This window comes from Homalodisca vitripennis, unplaced genomic scaffold (assembly GCF_021130785.1).
Source record: "Homalodisca vitripennis isolate AUS2020 unplaced genomic scaffold, UT_GWSS_2.1 ScUCBcl_5134;HRSCAF=11725, whole genome shotgun sequence".
In the NCBI taxonomy this organism is placed as follows: domain Eukaryota; kingdom Metazoa; phylum Arthropoda; class Insecta; order Hemiptera; family Cicadellidae; genus Homalodisca; species Homalodisca vitripennis.
The window spans coordinates 22,145-35,264 of NW_025781241.1; the positions used below are offsets into that span (position 1 = coordinate 22,145).

The 13,120-nt window shown below is 33.8% G+C and overlaps 1 protein-coding gene across 1 annotated transcript; it reads left to right on the forward strand.

Moving 5' to 3' along the window:
• The first annotated feature begins 647 nt into the window (after nucleotides 1–647).
• LOC124373232 (zinc metalloproteinase nas-6-like) lies at nucleotides 648–12,714 on the forward strand. The gene is made up of 3 exons (XM_046831622.1): nucleotides 648–707; nucleotides 10,715–10,867; nucleotides 12,563–12,714. The coding sequence occupies exons 2-3, from the start codon at nucleotides 10,774–10,776 to the stop codon at nucleotides 12,697–12,699; spliced, it is 231 nt and encodes a 76-aa protein (XP_046687578.1). The 5' UTR covers nucleotides 648–707; nucleotides 10,715–10,773; the 3' UTR covers nucleotides 12,700–12,714.
• Nucleotides 12,715–13,120: the final 406 nt, after the last annotated feature.

Here is a 13,120-nt window from a genome sequence, read left to right on the forward strand (position 1 = left end):
CCTACTTCGTTCACAATCTACAAAGACAACACCACTTCCAGCTAAAACACGACGACAAAAACATAGTAAACAACACGGAACTCATTTTGTACATTTTATTAGCCTGGACTTCTATAATAACACTACTTCTTTTTATAGCCCTCTACTTCATCCACATTAATAACATCAAAATAAAATTTCTGAAGCCTACAGTACATGAACGTGACTACCCAATGGATAACCTTAATATTGAAATGATATAATAATTAGACTATAAGTACGATTCGTAGGTAGAATCGTCATTAAGCCAGGGGAATGTAAGACATATGTATTATTAGTAAAATAAAATTCATAGAATAGATGTACAGATAGTTGCTGGAAAGGAAGTCTCGTATTGCAATTCGAGACAAACATCCTCCGGATGTAAGTAGATACGCACATCCGCCCAGACGCCGATGGTGAACAAACAGGAAATGCTTATTTGAAAAAACCGTGCGACGATGTAAGGGGCAGCCATGCTGATATAAAAATTAGTACTCACCAATTATGATGGAGAGATTTGGCAGAGGCGTGGTCAATGAGCTGGCGGGAGAAGAACATCAAAACTGAAGAACAAGGAGGAGAGGTGGAAGTGGAGGCCGGGAATTCGAAAAGTGAAGTTCGGGAGTGTTTGTGTTCGTGTGCGGAAAGATATCTCTAGGCGTAATAAGTGTGATGTGAAATAAAATGTAAGTAATTTTAAGAACTTAGTATATTTTAGGGTTCATTAATCATTTTCAATTCCATATCTATTTAAATGTTCACAATTTCGAAAATGTAAATTCATGTAAATGTTTAGCTATTTTAAAGAAAGTTTCTCATGTTAGTCCATGAACTCATTATTATTGCAACACTACAAAATTACTAGTAAATGTTATAATGAATTAAATTTAAAATAAATTGTAATGAATAATTTAATATCAAACATGTTTTCAAAGTATTAAGGTATTAAGGTTTGTGCTTAATATGTCGATTGACGCAATCAATTGTTAATTAAAATTTTTAATCAATTTAATGAAATGTTGTCACAAATAAATGTGTTGGTTCATTTGAGGGTATTTGTACTGCCAATCTAACCTGTTATTAAATCCTCTCACAGCAACCCTTGCTCATAATATGTCACAACCTTAATCTTAAACTAAACATAAACTACAAAACCTTACAAAACATATATATATATATATTTTTTTTTCTTCTCTAATTGTTAGCTCTAGGCTAGTAGGCTTCGGGAAGTCCCATGCCGCCTTAATATACTATTTGTTTCTTGACGTAGGATTCTTGTAAGGATCTAGGTTATCTTCTCGCTAAGGGTCCATCAGGCTTCCTAGGTTGAAGCACCTTATCCAGGTTACATTTAAGTTACCAATATGCAGATAGTTACTTTGTTTTAAATAAATTTCTTAATTGAGTTCAGAAATTGAAGTAATTCTTTAAAAATCTCTAAATCATTTGACTGGAGAATTTTAGTTAAGTTTTGAACATTCATCCCATACTTATTCTTTATTAATTTTAAACCTTGGCTTCTAGCATGGTCATATGCAGGGCACGTAAAAAAGATATGTTCCAAAGTTTCACTATGACCTAAAGTACATCTCAGACATAGTGGAGTGAAATACTGACCAATAGTATATAAGTTTTTATTTATATTGGCGTGACCAAATCTTAGTCTTAGAATATTGATTATTTCCCATCTTTTCATTTCAACATTTTTGAACCATGTATATTTTGGTATCGTTACAACAACCTCTTTATACCATCGAGCTTTATCTACTCCCATAAACAGATCGTTACTTTTTGAGAAGTATAATTGTTTTTGGTACGCTTTGAAATCGTCTATGGATATATGTAATTGTTCTATTTTAGTGCCATCTTTGATTGCCTCTTTTGCTAATTTGTCAGCTTTTTCATTACCTGAAATACCTATGTGACTTGGAATCCACTGCAGTACAATATTTTTCTTCGATTCTAATATTTTGAATATTATTGAGAAGATTAGATTTTGTTTCGATAAACCTTCGAAGCTGTTTTCTATAGCACTTACTGCTGCCTGCGAGTCTGTTAATATAACAAAATCATTAAAGTCTAAATTATTTATATATTCAATATATTTTAAAATTGCTATTAGTTCGGCTGTATAACTTGACGAATACGGGTTTAAAGAGTATTGACCTGATATATTGAGCAGCGGAATATAAAAGGCAGACCCCGTGCCATCTTTTGTTTTTGAACCATCTGTGAAAACACACAGATAGTCTTTGTATGTTGTGTTAAGTTTCTGTCTTATTGCCTGCAAAATAACTTTTTCATTTTGAAGATTCTTATTAATTTTACACTCATTGTAATCTGTTATATTTATACTGGTGCTAGGTTTTTCATTTCTGCCAATCATAAAAAGAGGTTCTTTAAAATCCCATTGATTTTTATGTTCTTCATTAATAGAGAAATTAGGGTTCAACTGAGAAATGTTTTTAAAAGATTGTAAAAATAAAGGTATCTTCTTCTTTTCCCAATACTGCATATCCATATATGTCGAGTTTAAGTACATCAAACCGAAATAAGCAGGATGCTTACATTGAGTAATAATCTTGTAGATTAATCTTTCAGTCAACATATTTCTTCTTAGGCTTAAAGGTATTATTGCTGCTTCTGCATGCAAAGCTATAATGGGGGTAGATCTGAATGCTCCAAAATTCCTCGTTGTTATTTATAACAGCATCATTATGATTAATACTATTGTTACCTTTTAACTTCTTCACTATTTTCCAAGCAAATGTACTTGATCTTTTTTCCCCAATATCTTGGCATAATTTTTCCCAATTTAATTTCTTGGCCAACTGAATTACTTCTCTAGCCTTCAATTGAGCTGTTTGATATGCACGGTAGTTAACTGCATTCATTTGCTTCTTGAATGTGGTGAATGCTAGCCGTCTTTGGGCAACAGCCCGGGAACAATTGTCTGTCCACCATAGTTTTGGTGAAAAAGCTTGCCTTGAATTATTTGTGGGAGTTTTAACTTTGGGAATAGATACTTCACTAGACTGTATAATAATATTATAGAGTTCACTCATTTTATATTCAGGAGAGATTGATTGTAGCTCCCTAATTTTTGTTTCAATAGTCTTAGTGAAAAGTGGCCAGTTTGCTTTTTTAAAATTAAATTTATTGTTATTAATATTACTAAAATCTGGATTATACTGAAATGTAAGACTTGACACATTAAATTGTATACTTATAGGAAAGTGATCACTACCCATAGAGTCCTTACATATTTCCCATTTTTCCAGTAAAGCATGCATATTTGGTGACGCAAAAGATAAATCAAGGGTAGAAGCATGATGATCTAAGGAGGGAATTGTAGTGTGACTGATCATTAAACAAAATAAATAATGAATTGTTATATTCATGAAAAAATATCATTTCCTCTTGTGTTAGGAGTAATTGCTCCCCAGTATGGATGATGAGCATTCATATCCCCACATAATAATGTAAAACCTTGATCTTGATTGAATAAGTACTGTTGCCAAAAACTTCTTTCAATTTTATTTGAAGGTTTACAATATATATTGTAAATGTAAATAGGTTTCTTAAAATTAGTTATTTTAATACAGATTAACTGTATTATATTGTTGTTGTAGCTAGATATTTTTGTACATGTATATGTATATGTAACGGACTTATGTAAAATAACTGCAACACCACCGTATCCATCAAATCTATTTACCCTTTCAATATTGTACATGTTATCAGTAATGTAATCTTGATCTGTTAGCCAAGTTTCCTGAATCATACACACATGGATGTTGTTCTTTGTAATTGTGTGCATAAGTTCTGACCATTTGTGTTTAAGTGATCTTGCGTTCCACTGAAACACGTTTAACTTATTTAACATGTTTAACAGTTGCAGAAGATGAACTATGTCCTATAATGGAACTTTTATTTGTGTTTTGTTTAAAATTTATGTCCATGGAGATATTAGTTTTTGTATTAATGTTATTCTCCCCCATTTTGAAAGGGGCCAAAAAATCATCAACTCGTTTTTTTGACGTGAATGAAATAGGTGTGGTTCCAAGTTTTAATTGTATCTCCTCTATTTTTTTATTCATCAGGGAGCGTAAGTATTCCTTTTCCTGTTCCGTACGCTGACTACTAATGTCAGGACTTACTTTTTCCTGGGTTGGAAAATCCGTGTGAGTTTTTGAATTAGGTACTGTATTAGCTCTGCTGCCACTAACACGATTAGGATGTAAGACCTTGGGCTTATAGTTATTATTTTTATAGCCTATCCTATGATTTTTGTATTTTTGTTGGCCTATATCTGAGGGAGTATATGTAACATTATAATTACTCTCACTGTTTTGGCTGTTAAGCTCGGAATAACCTTCTTCAGCTAAGGGCGAGAACATGTTGGCAGTTTCTAATAGGCTATTTGATTTAAACTTAATCAATGGAAGATCAGGAAAGTTAGTTTCATATGTGCGGGTTTTGGTGGCAGTAGCGTAAGAGTTTGGTCTTACAACATTACCTCTATTTTTTTTATATTTTATGGGGAAAAACTTGCTAGACGTATGATAGTCCTCTTTCATTAAACTCATCCTATCCTTAATGTTCTTTTGACGGGTATATTCTGGGCATATTTTCGAGATGCTGCTGTGTGGACCTAAGCAATGAATACATTTTAAAGGGGTCTGACATTTGTCTGTATGAAAACTCTCACCACAGTTTCTACATAGCCTATTATTAGTACAGGGTGTGCTTGCTACATGTCCATAGGCAAAACACTGAAAACATTGTTTAACAGGAATAATGTAGTTATCTACCTTCATTCGAACATAATTAAGTTTAACATACTCGGGTAGTCTGTCCGAGTCAAAAGTAACCTTTACAAAAGATGTAGGAACTAGTTCGCCATTAATTCGTCTTTTAATCCTATGAGCTTGAATAATATCCACCTCACTTTCTGTATCTGCAAGTATTTCATTCTCTGATATTTCTAGCTCTACATATATGACTCCTACAGAATATATTCTAACTGATGATACAAAAACATTGTAACGAGACGAATATTGGGAGTCTACTAAAATATTAGCTGCCTCATGGTTTTTACATGTTACCAAAAGATTTTTTCCTGAACGTTCTATGTGTTCAATGTCTTCATAATGGTTCTTGATTATTTTACCTATTGTAAATGGGTTTAATTTACGTTTTTCTTTATCTTGAATGATAATTTCAAACGGCCCTTGATTGTCAGATTTGTAATATCTCTTGATAAATGCTTTTTTAAAGTTTGGTAAAGTTTTGTTGTTTGTCCTGATTCTCAAAAGGGCTACTAGCATCTATATCTCTTTTTCGTTTATTTTCATTAATTTCTAAAGTAGAACTCTCCATGTAATCATGATCGGGTACAATAATAATGTGGACAGCTCTCTGTACCTCCATATTCTCCGTCTCGACGGAGCTCAGGGCCGGACCCTCCGACATGTCAGGTCAGACCCCGTACACAGAAGGAAATTAAATCAGAAGTCCACTAATAATACACAGTAATACAGATCACTGGAAAACTACAGCAAAGACCGCTAGTTAGGCTACTTCACCAAAGTTCGACCGGGGTAATGACTGACCACTATAACCTAACCTCTCATTAAGCGTCCAACTGAAAATAAGACAAAATATATAAATAAATCCAAATAAACTCACAGTTTATCTCTCATTAACAGTTTGACTGTGAAGTTAAAAGTTAAAGTAATGAATCACAATAATTAACACCAAAAACGAAACTAAATGATCAAGATTAGATCACTTGACATGTGTGGTATTTGTACCTATACCAAATATTGAAAATATTGTAAACATATATAATGCGAGAAAAAAAATATATTTTTTTATAATTTAATTATTATTTTAAATTTCTTTACACTTATAGTTTGAAAGCATAGAGTAAGCTTAAGAGAAACAGCAAATTTTGTTTTAACTGTTTCTGCAATCACTGTTAAACATAGACTTTACTATCCAGATAATACAATTCAAATTTGACGTAAAAATTCACCTTTAACTGTGTGATCTGCCGCCGACCTGTAGTTTGCCCAGTGGGAGACAAAAGAAGGGATCTTCGTTCTTGAGTTCGCGGCGAGGAAAGGTCGAACTTTAGAAATAAAACAGTGAAGTCGGAATAAAATCTTACTTGTTTAATTTCGAACGTTTGTGATTAGAGATTTAGGTTAAGATAACAAAAGATTAAAACTAATTGAATTAAAAATTAACACATGATTGAAAATTTAGAATTTGGCTCTAGAACAATAGAATTAGAGAATTGTAGAGAGAGGAGCCGAATTATGATCTACCGCATCCCGAACCAATTTTACGACTCCCTGCTCTAAGATCGCCTCCAGTGATGCCCCTTCCCTTCTCTCTTGGCCCCCGACCAATCAGAGCGCCAGTTCTTCCCTGGTGGTTGCCCATCAGGTGCTGCCGCCAACGATTCACCCAGTAATTAACAAAACTACATGGTACTTTGGACGGCTCGAGGCCTGCGTTGAACACAGCTCTTCGCTGATGTCAGCGGATTCCTAACACGTGTCTGCGGCAACACCAGGTCGTTAGCTTTAGTTTAATGCACCTGCAGGCTGTGGAAAATTCCCTGTCCCCTTCCTCCGAAGTCGGCTCAGCGCCTATATTTCGCTATATTATTCCGGATGGCACTTAATGTGTACGGTGGCATTATTACACCTTGTGGAGGTCTTGACTTCCATTCTAAATAGTGATTGGAAGTAGTCACTAAATTAATGTTATGTAAATTTTCGCAGAATTCTCAGTTTAATATTAGTTTAAATTAATTTATTTGTTGAAGCTTTGGGCGTTAACACCGAGGTGTCACAACTGCAATATTTATCTAATATAAACCACGCTCGTGCTTGATCAGAATAGCAATGCAGATATCAAAATTACTATCTTACGTTGGCTACAAATATAAAGAATGTTATAAAACCAACCTTAGTTGTTTTTTTTGACAGAAATATGGTTCTCGAAACTCCGTGTCTACATATTCTCTCGATCGAGACAACATAGCAAGCTCAATCATGGCATCGGAGATATAATTAATTTGATCCAGAAGTGATACACGCGCAAAGCCTAAAATAAAAACCATACGCAATTTCGCTTAACATCTGAAGCTCATAATCATTAGACTGTAATAATATGTACCTAAAATATGCCTATTTTCGTTTCAAAATTACATTGAGTGCCATCATTTATTACATTGTATGTGCGCTAATGAATTCCAACTTTTTGACTCCTGTCCACGATGGTCTAATATAGTTCAATTGTATACAAAAATCATAGAATATTGGAGAAAAATTCCAATTATTTCACAGGTGCATATTGAGGCTGTTTTTACATTTAAATCTGAAATAGATCATGAGCTTGGAGTATCTTTCAGTGACTATAATTTATCTCAGAAGGGTAATAACGACGTTCAAAAGAAATATGCCTCCTATGTCCCAATTTTTCTGTAAGAAATCGTGTGCGAAGCCGTGGGTATCTGGGTATTTGGTTTTAATTGGTATTTTATTGAAAATCAATAGTTTTCGTTATAAAATATTACGAATTTATTGACGAATTAGCTGTTACCCGCAGCCAATCGCGCATAATTGCTTTTACTAAGTAATATAAGGACTTCGGTTCTTAAGATTTGCGTGCGAAGCCGTGGGTAACAGCTAGTACTTCACTAAAGCTCAGCCAATAAATGTATATTTTGTACGGGTGATGATTTGCTTGTTTATTTTAACAATTTTCTGTAACTGATTTGGAGCATTGCTTTATGTCATTCAAATGAGTCTGCATTTGTTGTCTTTCAGTAGTAGTAGGTCTAACGTTCTTTTAGATTGTGTGATATTAATTTTTATTTATTTTTAATTATACTGTCGATACGTTGTATGGTGTAACTGTTGAAATGGTGATATTTTCTATTTAGTTTAATTCTTTATCGTGTGTATCAATATATAGTTATAGATTTTTTCATAAAGTTGTGTGATTAAGTTCATTGATGATAAATGTATTTATTACTTGTAATTATCATATTTTTAAAAGTAATTAGTAAATCTTGTAAAATGTAGTTTTTTAATTTTCGTGTGTAAATTTAATGGTAGGTTAAAATTAATTGAACAGTTGCACAGAATGTTATTTTCATATTGTTCCAAGAATCATTTCCAACATCGTGGGATGGGTTGATTCAATGTGCATGTGACATGTAGCTCTACTTACCTTCCTCCTAGTGCAGCATCTGGAATCTGCCGCTGTCACAGACTTGACTCTTGGAATCTGGAATCATGATCGCCTGAAGAGATACGACAAAAAATTAGCAACGAAGAAGCTCAAAATGAACTATTTATATAGTTTTGACATCAGACACATCTAGACTACAAAATATAATGTAATATAATATAGATGAAGAAATATTCTCATTGTCTCATCAGGTTGTGCATCTTGATTACATCACAATTTTTTATACACTATCATTGGAGCAGCCGGGTTTTCTACACACATTTCTCCTAGATTACAATATATTTTGAAGGCTAGATGTCTCTCAACGATGTAAAGAGTTCATGTTGAGCTCCTGAAGGACGCTGAGTTTTTTGGATCTCTTCAGATGAACAAGACTTAAAATTCCAAGAGTCAAGTCTGTGCCAGCGTCAGATTTCAGATGATGTACTAAGAGAAAGGTGAACTGGAGCTAAATGTATCATGAACAGAGGTCGAGAATACAAATATATACACAAACAACCTCTAATTAATTAATGCATTTTTCCACCAAGAAAGTTTATATCTTATGGCCAGTGATATAAATCGCCACCTGGCAGCGCTGCAAAAGATAGTTTCAAAATGCCTGAACATTATAAACTGCAATTACGAGACAGTTACATATATTAAATAGCCAAACACTATATGAAGGCGCTAAGTTATGATGTATATTTGTCTTTAAAATACATTTCTGGGTGGACCTTAAAGCTTGAGCATGAGACCACATTATAATAAAGAACAGTACGTGTACAATGGCTATAAACATACACTTTTGACAGATTTTCTTGATCTTGGCAGCAAGGTAAACTCTACATCAGCGTTGGAAATATAATTTACTAGAACCAGAAGTGCTCACACATGGGCGAAGCTTACGAAAAGCGTGCGAAGTCGCGGGAAACAGCTAGTTTTGTTTACAATTTGCATATACCTGTTTGCTTGCATGTCTGAATGCAGTAATAAAAAGGTGAATTTTAATGTAATTTTCATGATTGCAGTTCTAATGGTTACTATATGGTAAACTTTAAATACTCGTTTATCTAAACGCTTCGATCTTTGTGTAAACGAATCTATCAGGGAATGGTAAAACATGTTGTTCAACATATGTGGTAAATGATGTGCCGCTGATGTTCAACATTAGTTTTTGCTTTACTCAGTATGTGTTCTAATGGGACTTATAAACCAGTTAAACTTAAACTCTTTTGGGGACTTTAAATTAACTTAAGTTTAGTAAAAATTAAATATAACAGCCATAATAATTCAACATTAACAGTACAAACCTATTGTGTTAAATTTTATTATTTTTTCTCAGCTGTTGCGATACAACACAATTTAGATCGAATTTGGATGGGATGTCCATTAATAATACATACTTACGGTTTTATACTTCCACTAGTCGTATTTGGATCAAACCAGTTTTCATCCATCACTTGCAGCACAACCCTTATTTTTATACACTGTGCGGAAATTAATATTTAAACTGTAGGAATTTATATCATTGAATCATTTTCTATTATCTTTATTCTCCTATTATTATTTACTCCTTCGATTATGACACTAACTTTGCCAAATCTAAATCCATCACGGTGTTTTATGCTATAAATCTTCTTTCCAATCATCAGGATCCGGTAACAAGCTAGATTGCCTTCGAGAATTTTCTCGTAGCTCTGCCTTATTTTCTGCCTAGCTCCTAATCTAATAAAATATAATATCAAATAACAAATTTACGAACTTTACCAGTGGTACGAGACTGTATACTGTACGATTAGGTGCTATGAGACCTTACCTTCTACTATAAAATTACTTTCACATATAATTTTCACTTTATTATTACCGGTCATCAAACTTACTAAACCAAATCTAGCCTAGCCTACACTAGCCTAATTTAACCTAACCGAGTCTATCCAGGCTAGCATAACATAACTAATCTAACCTAGCCTTCGCTAACCTAACCTAACCTAGCGTAACTTTGCCTAGCCTAACTTAACCTAGGATAGCCTAGCCTACACTAGCATAATTTAACCTAACCGAGTCTATCCTAGCCTAGCATAACATAACATAACTAATCGAACCTAGCCTACGCTAACCTAACCTATCCTAGCCTAACTTTGCCTAGCCTAGCCTAATTTAACCTAACCGAGTCTATCCTAGGCTAGCATAACATAACATAACTAATCGAACCTAGCCTACTCTAACCTAACCTATCCTAGCCTAACTTTGCCTAGCCTAGCCTAATTTAACCTAACCGAGTCTATCCTAGGCAAGCATAACATAACATAACTAATCGAACTTAACCTACTCTAACCTAGCCTAACTTTGCCTGGCCTAGCCTAACCTAACCTAGGTTAGCCTAGCCTAGTATAGCCTAACCTAACCTAACATTAATGTTAGGGGTTGGTGTGTCCAGACCAGCAGAACTTGTTCTACCCTGAGCTGCTGTCACGGCAGTACCAAGGGGACATTCTGATGCCGGCCCACGACGATTCCCGGAATGCCATCACTCTCGATAACTACAAGTGGCCCAAAGGAATCGTTCCTTATGAGTTCAACTCAACGTTTGGTGAGTAAGTTAATATTGTCCAGGCAACGTTGTGTTGTTGGCTCAACAAACTAATATCACTGAATAGGTTAATAATTTTGGTCCGTTATATATAAAATGAAATAGCCCTTCCAGCTCAGTCAGAAGAATTAATTTACTTTCAAGGGATATTTCCATCTAATCAATATCTTGAAAATGTTCGTGATACAATATTGTATATTAGGCTACAAAATGTTTAGGAAATGTTACAAGCATCCCATACCACTTTTTGGCTTTCTCCTTGATTATAAATAATGGAGTTATAGACTGTTTTAAAGTTTGAATGGCCATCATATTGAACAAATTAGCGTACCCAGCTGGTTAACGAATTCAAGAAAGATATTTATAAAATTAAGTGTTGCACTTTCTGGGGCTGTTTGGGAGAGGGATCTTGTCTATAAGCCACGTTATATAGCATATGTACATGGTGTTAAACAAGTTCCGCACGGGGTTTATAATTATACAGATAAGGGAATAAAACTTAGTACATCATTACTGCACCTATAAATCTACTTTTAGAAGTGACTACCATTTTTTTGGTCATGTTCTGGCCCGCAAGGAGTCAGAAGGAGATTTAAATGAGAGCATAGGTCGATAACATAGCTGATACCTCTCAATGTAGGCCTACATGCTTGTTGCTCCTGGCTTGTGCAAGCGTGACTGTGCTTGTTTATAAGTGGACGGATTTCGTTGAAACAAGTACAGTTTGAATTGTAATGAATTCCTTGAAATAGTTGGTATCAAGTAATTTTTATAACTATACTGGATACAAACAGACGCCATTTCGTTAATATAAAAGAAAATTACATAATTATGTTTTTAATTTTCCTCTTATCTATTCAAACCTGTGTGCCAAATTGTGTTTTTTTTTAGCTCAACACGTTTTAGAGATAATATTAATGGTTTTAAACAAAAATACAAATTGGCGTCTGGTGGCTAAACGAGTCATTCTTCGACCTATGATTATATGACATGCTTTGTTTTACATGATGAACACTATCATACAAACAAGATTGGGAAATCCTTTCCTAATATTCAAACTTCGAAAATAATTACTTTATTATTATTGAATAACTACTTGCCTAATCCACCAAATGGTGTTTTCTGTTTTCATTTTAGAATGACTTGTAACAAGTTGAAATTTAGTGTAGCCTATAGCTTTATAACTTAAATATTTAATTGCATAGAAAGTTACAATTTTACGAGCTATCTCTCGAAATGGTTGCTTCTTTAAATTGTAAGTATAAATATTTTAAAATACATATGATACAAATAATTACAGGTAGATTAAAATCCAAAAATATAAAGTTACAAAAAAACGGTTAATAAATAAGGGTGATAATTTTCTTTAAAAACCGAGTGCTAAACGATATTAACTGTTAATAAAAACTAATTTAGTACAAATAATCTGCCTAAAATGCTAAAAATTAAGATTGGCACATATACATTGCTTTTTAAGGCATTCCATTTATAATACATCTAGTTCGCTATATTAAAAATAAATCACTACATTGCATATGTATCTATTCACAACAGTGAATCCATGCAAATAAATGTCAATTAAAAAAAAATTATTATTCAACTATTTTGTTTTTAGAAAAAAATAACATAATTATGAATGTCTTGCAATAGTTATATTAACGTGTAATAATTCAATGATGATTTTTGGGACTGAAGATGATCCAGAAGAGCAGAAGACGGTCCGCAAAGCCATGGACGCCATAGAGAGTAAAACCTGTATAAAATTTGTGACGCGAGAAAGTCAAGCAGAATACATCAGCATCAACCGAGAAAAGGTAATCAAATATACTTAAAACTATAAGAAAATATTATTACCAGATGATAACATTATTAACTGAAGATGATCCAGAAGAGCAGAAGACGGTCCGCAAAGCCATGGACGCCATAGAGAGTAAAACCTGTATAAAATTTGTGACGCGAGAAAGTCAAGCAGAATACATCAGCATCAACCGAGAAAAGGTAATCAAATATACTTAAAACTATAAGAAAATATTATTACCAGATGATAACATTATTAACATGTTCTTATAGGATCCTTTGTTTTACTTCAGGAAAATGAGTCTTAATCCATATAAGTAGTTTAATATTTTCACTTTGCCATCTCTTGGTATTATTCTTACTAACTCGCCTTCGGCTCGCTGGGGGCTACGCCCCCAGGCCCCCAAAGTAAACGCTTGCAAATTCGGGGATAAGCGGAATTCGGTGACTGGTTAA

Excerpts from the sequence above, each read along its gene's own strand:
- LOC124373232 (XM_046831622.1), top strand. The coding sequence starts at position 10,774 with ATGCCGGCCCACGACGATTCCCGGAATGCCATCACTCTCGATAACTAC. Across the intron at positions 10,868-12,562 it reads TGAGTTCAACTCAACGTTTG|ATGATCCAGAAGAGCAGAAG; the intron begins GTGAGTAAGTTA and ends TTGGGACTGAAG.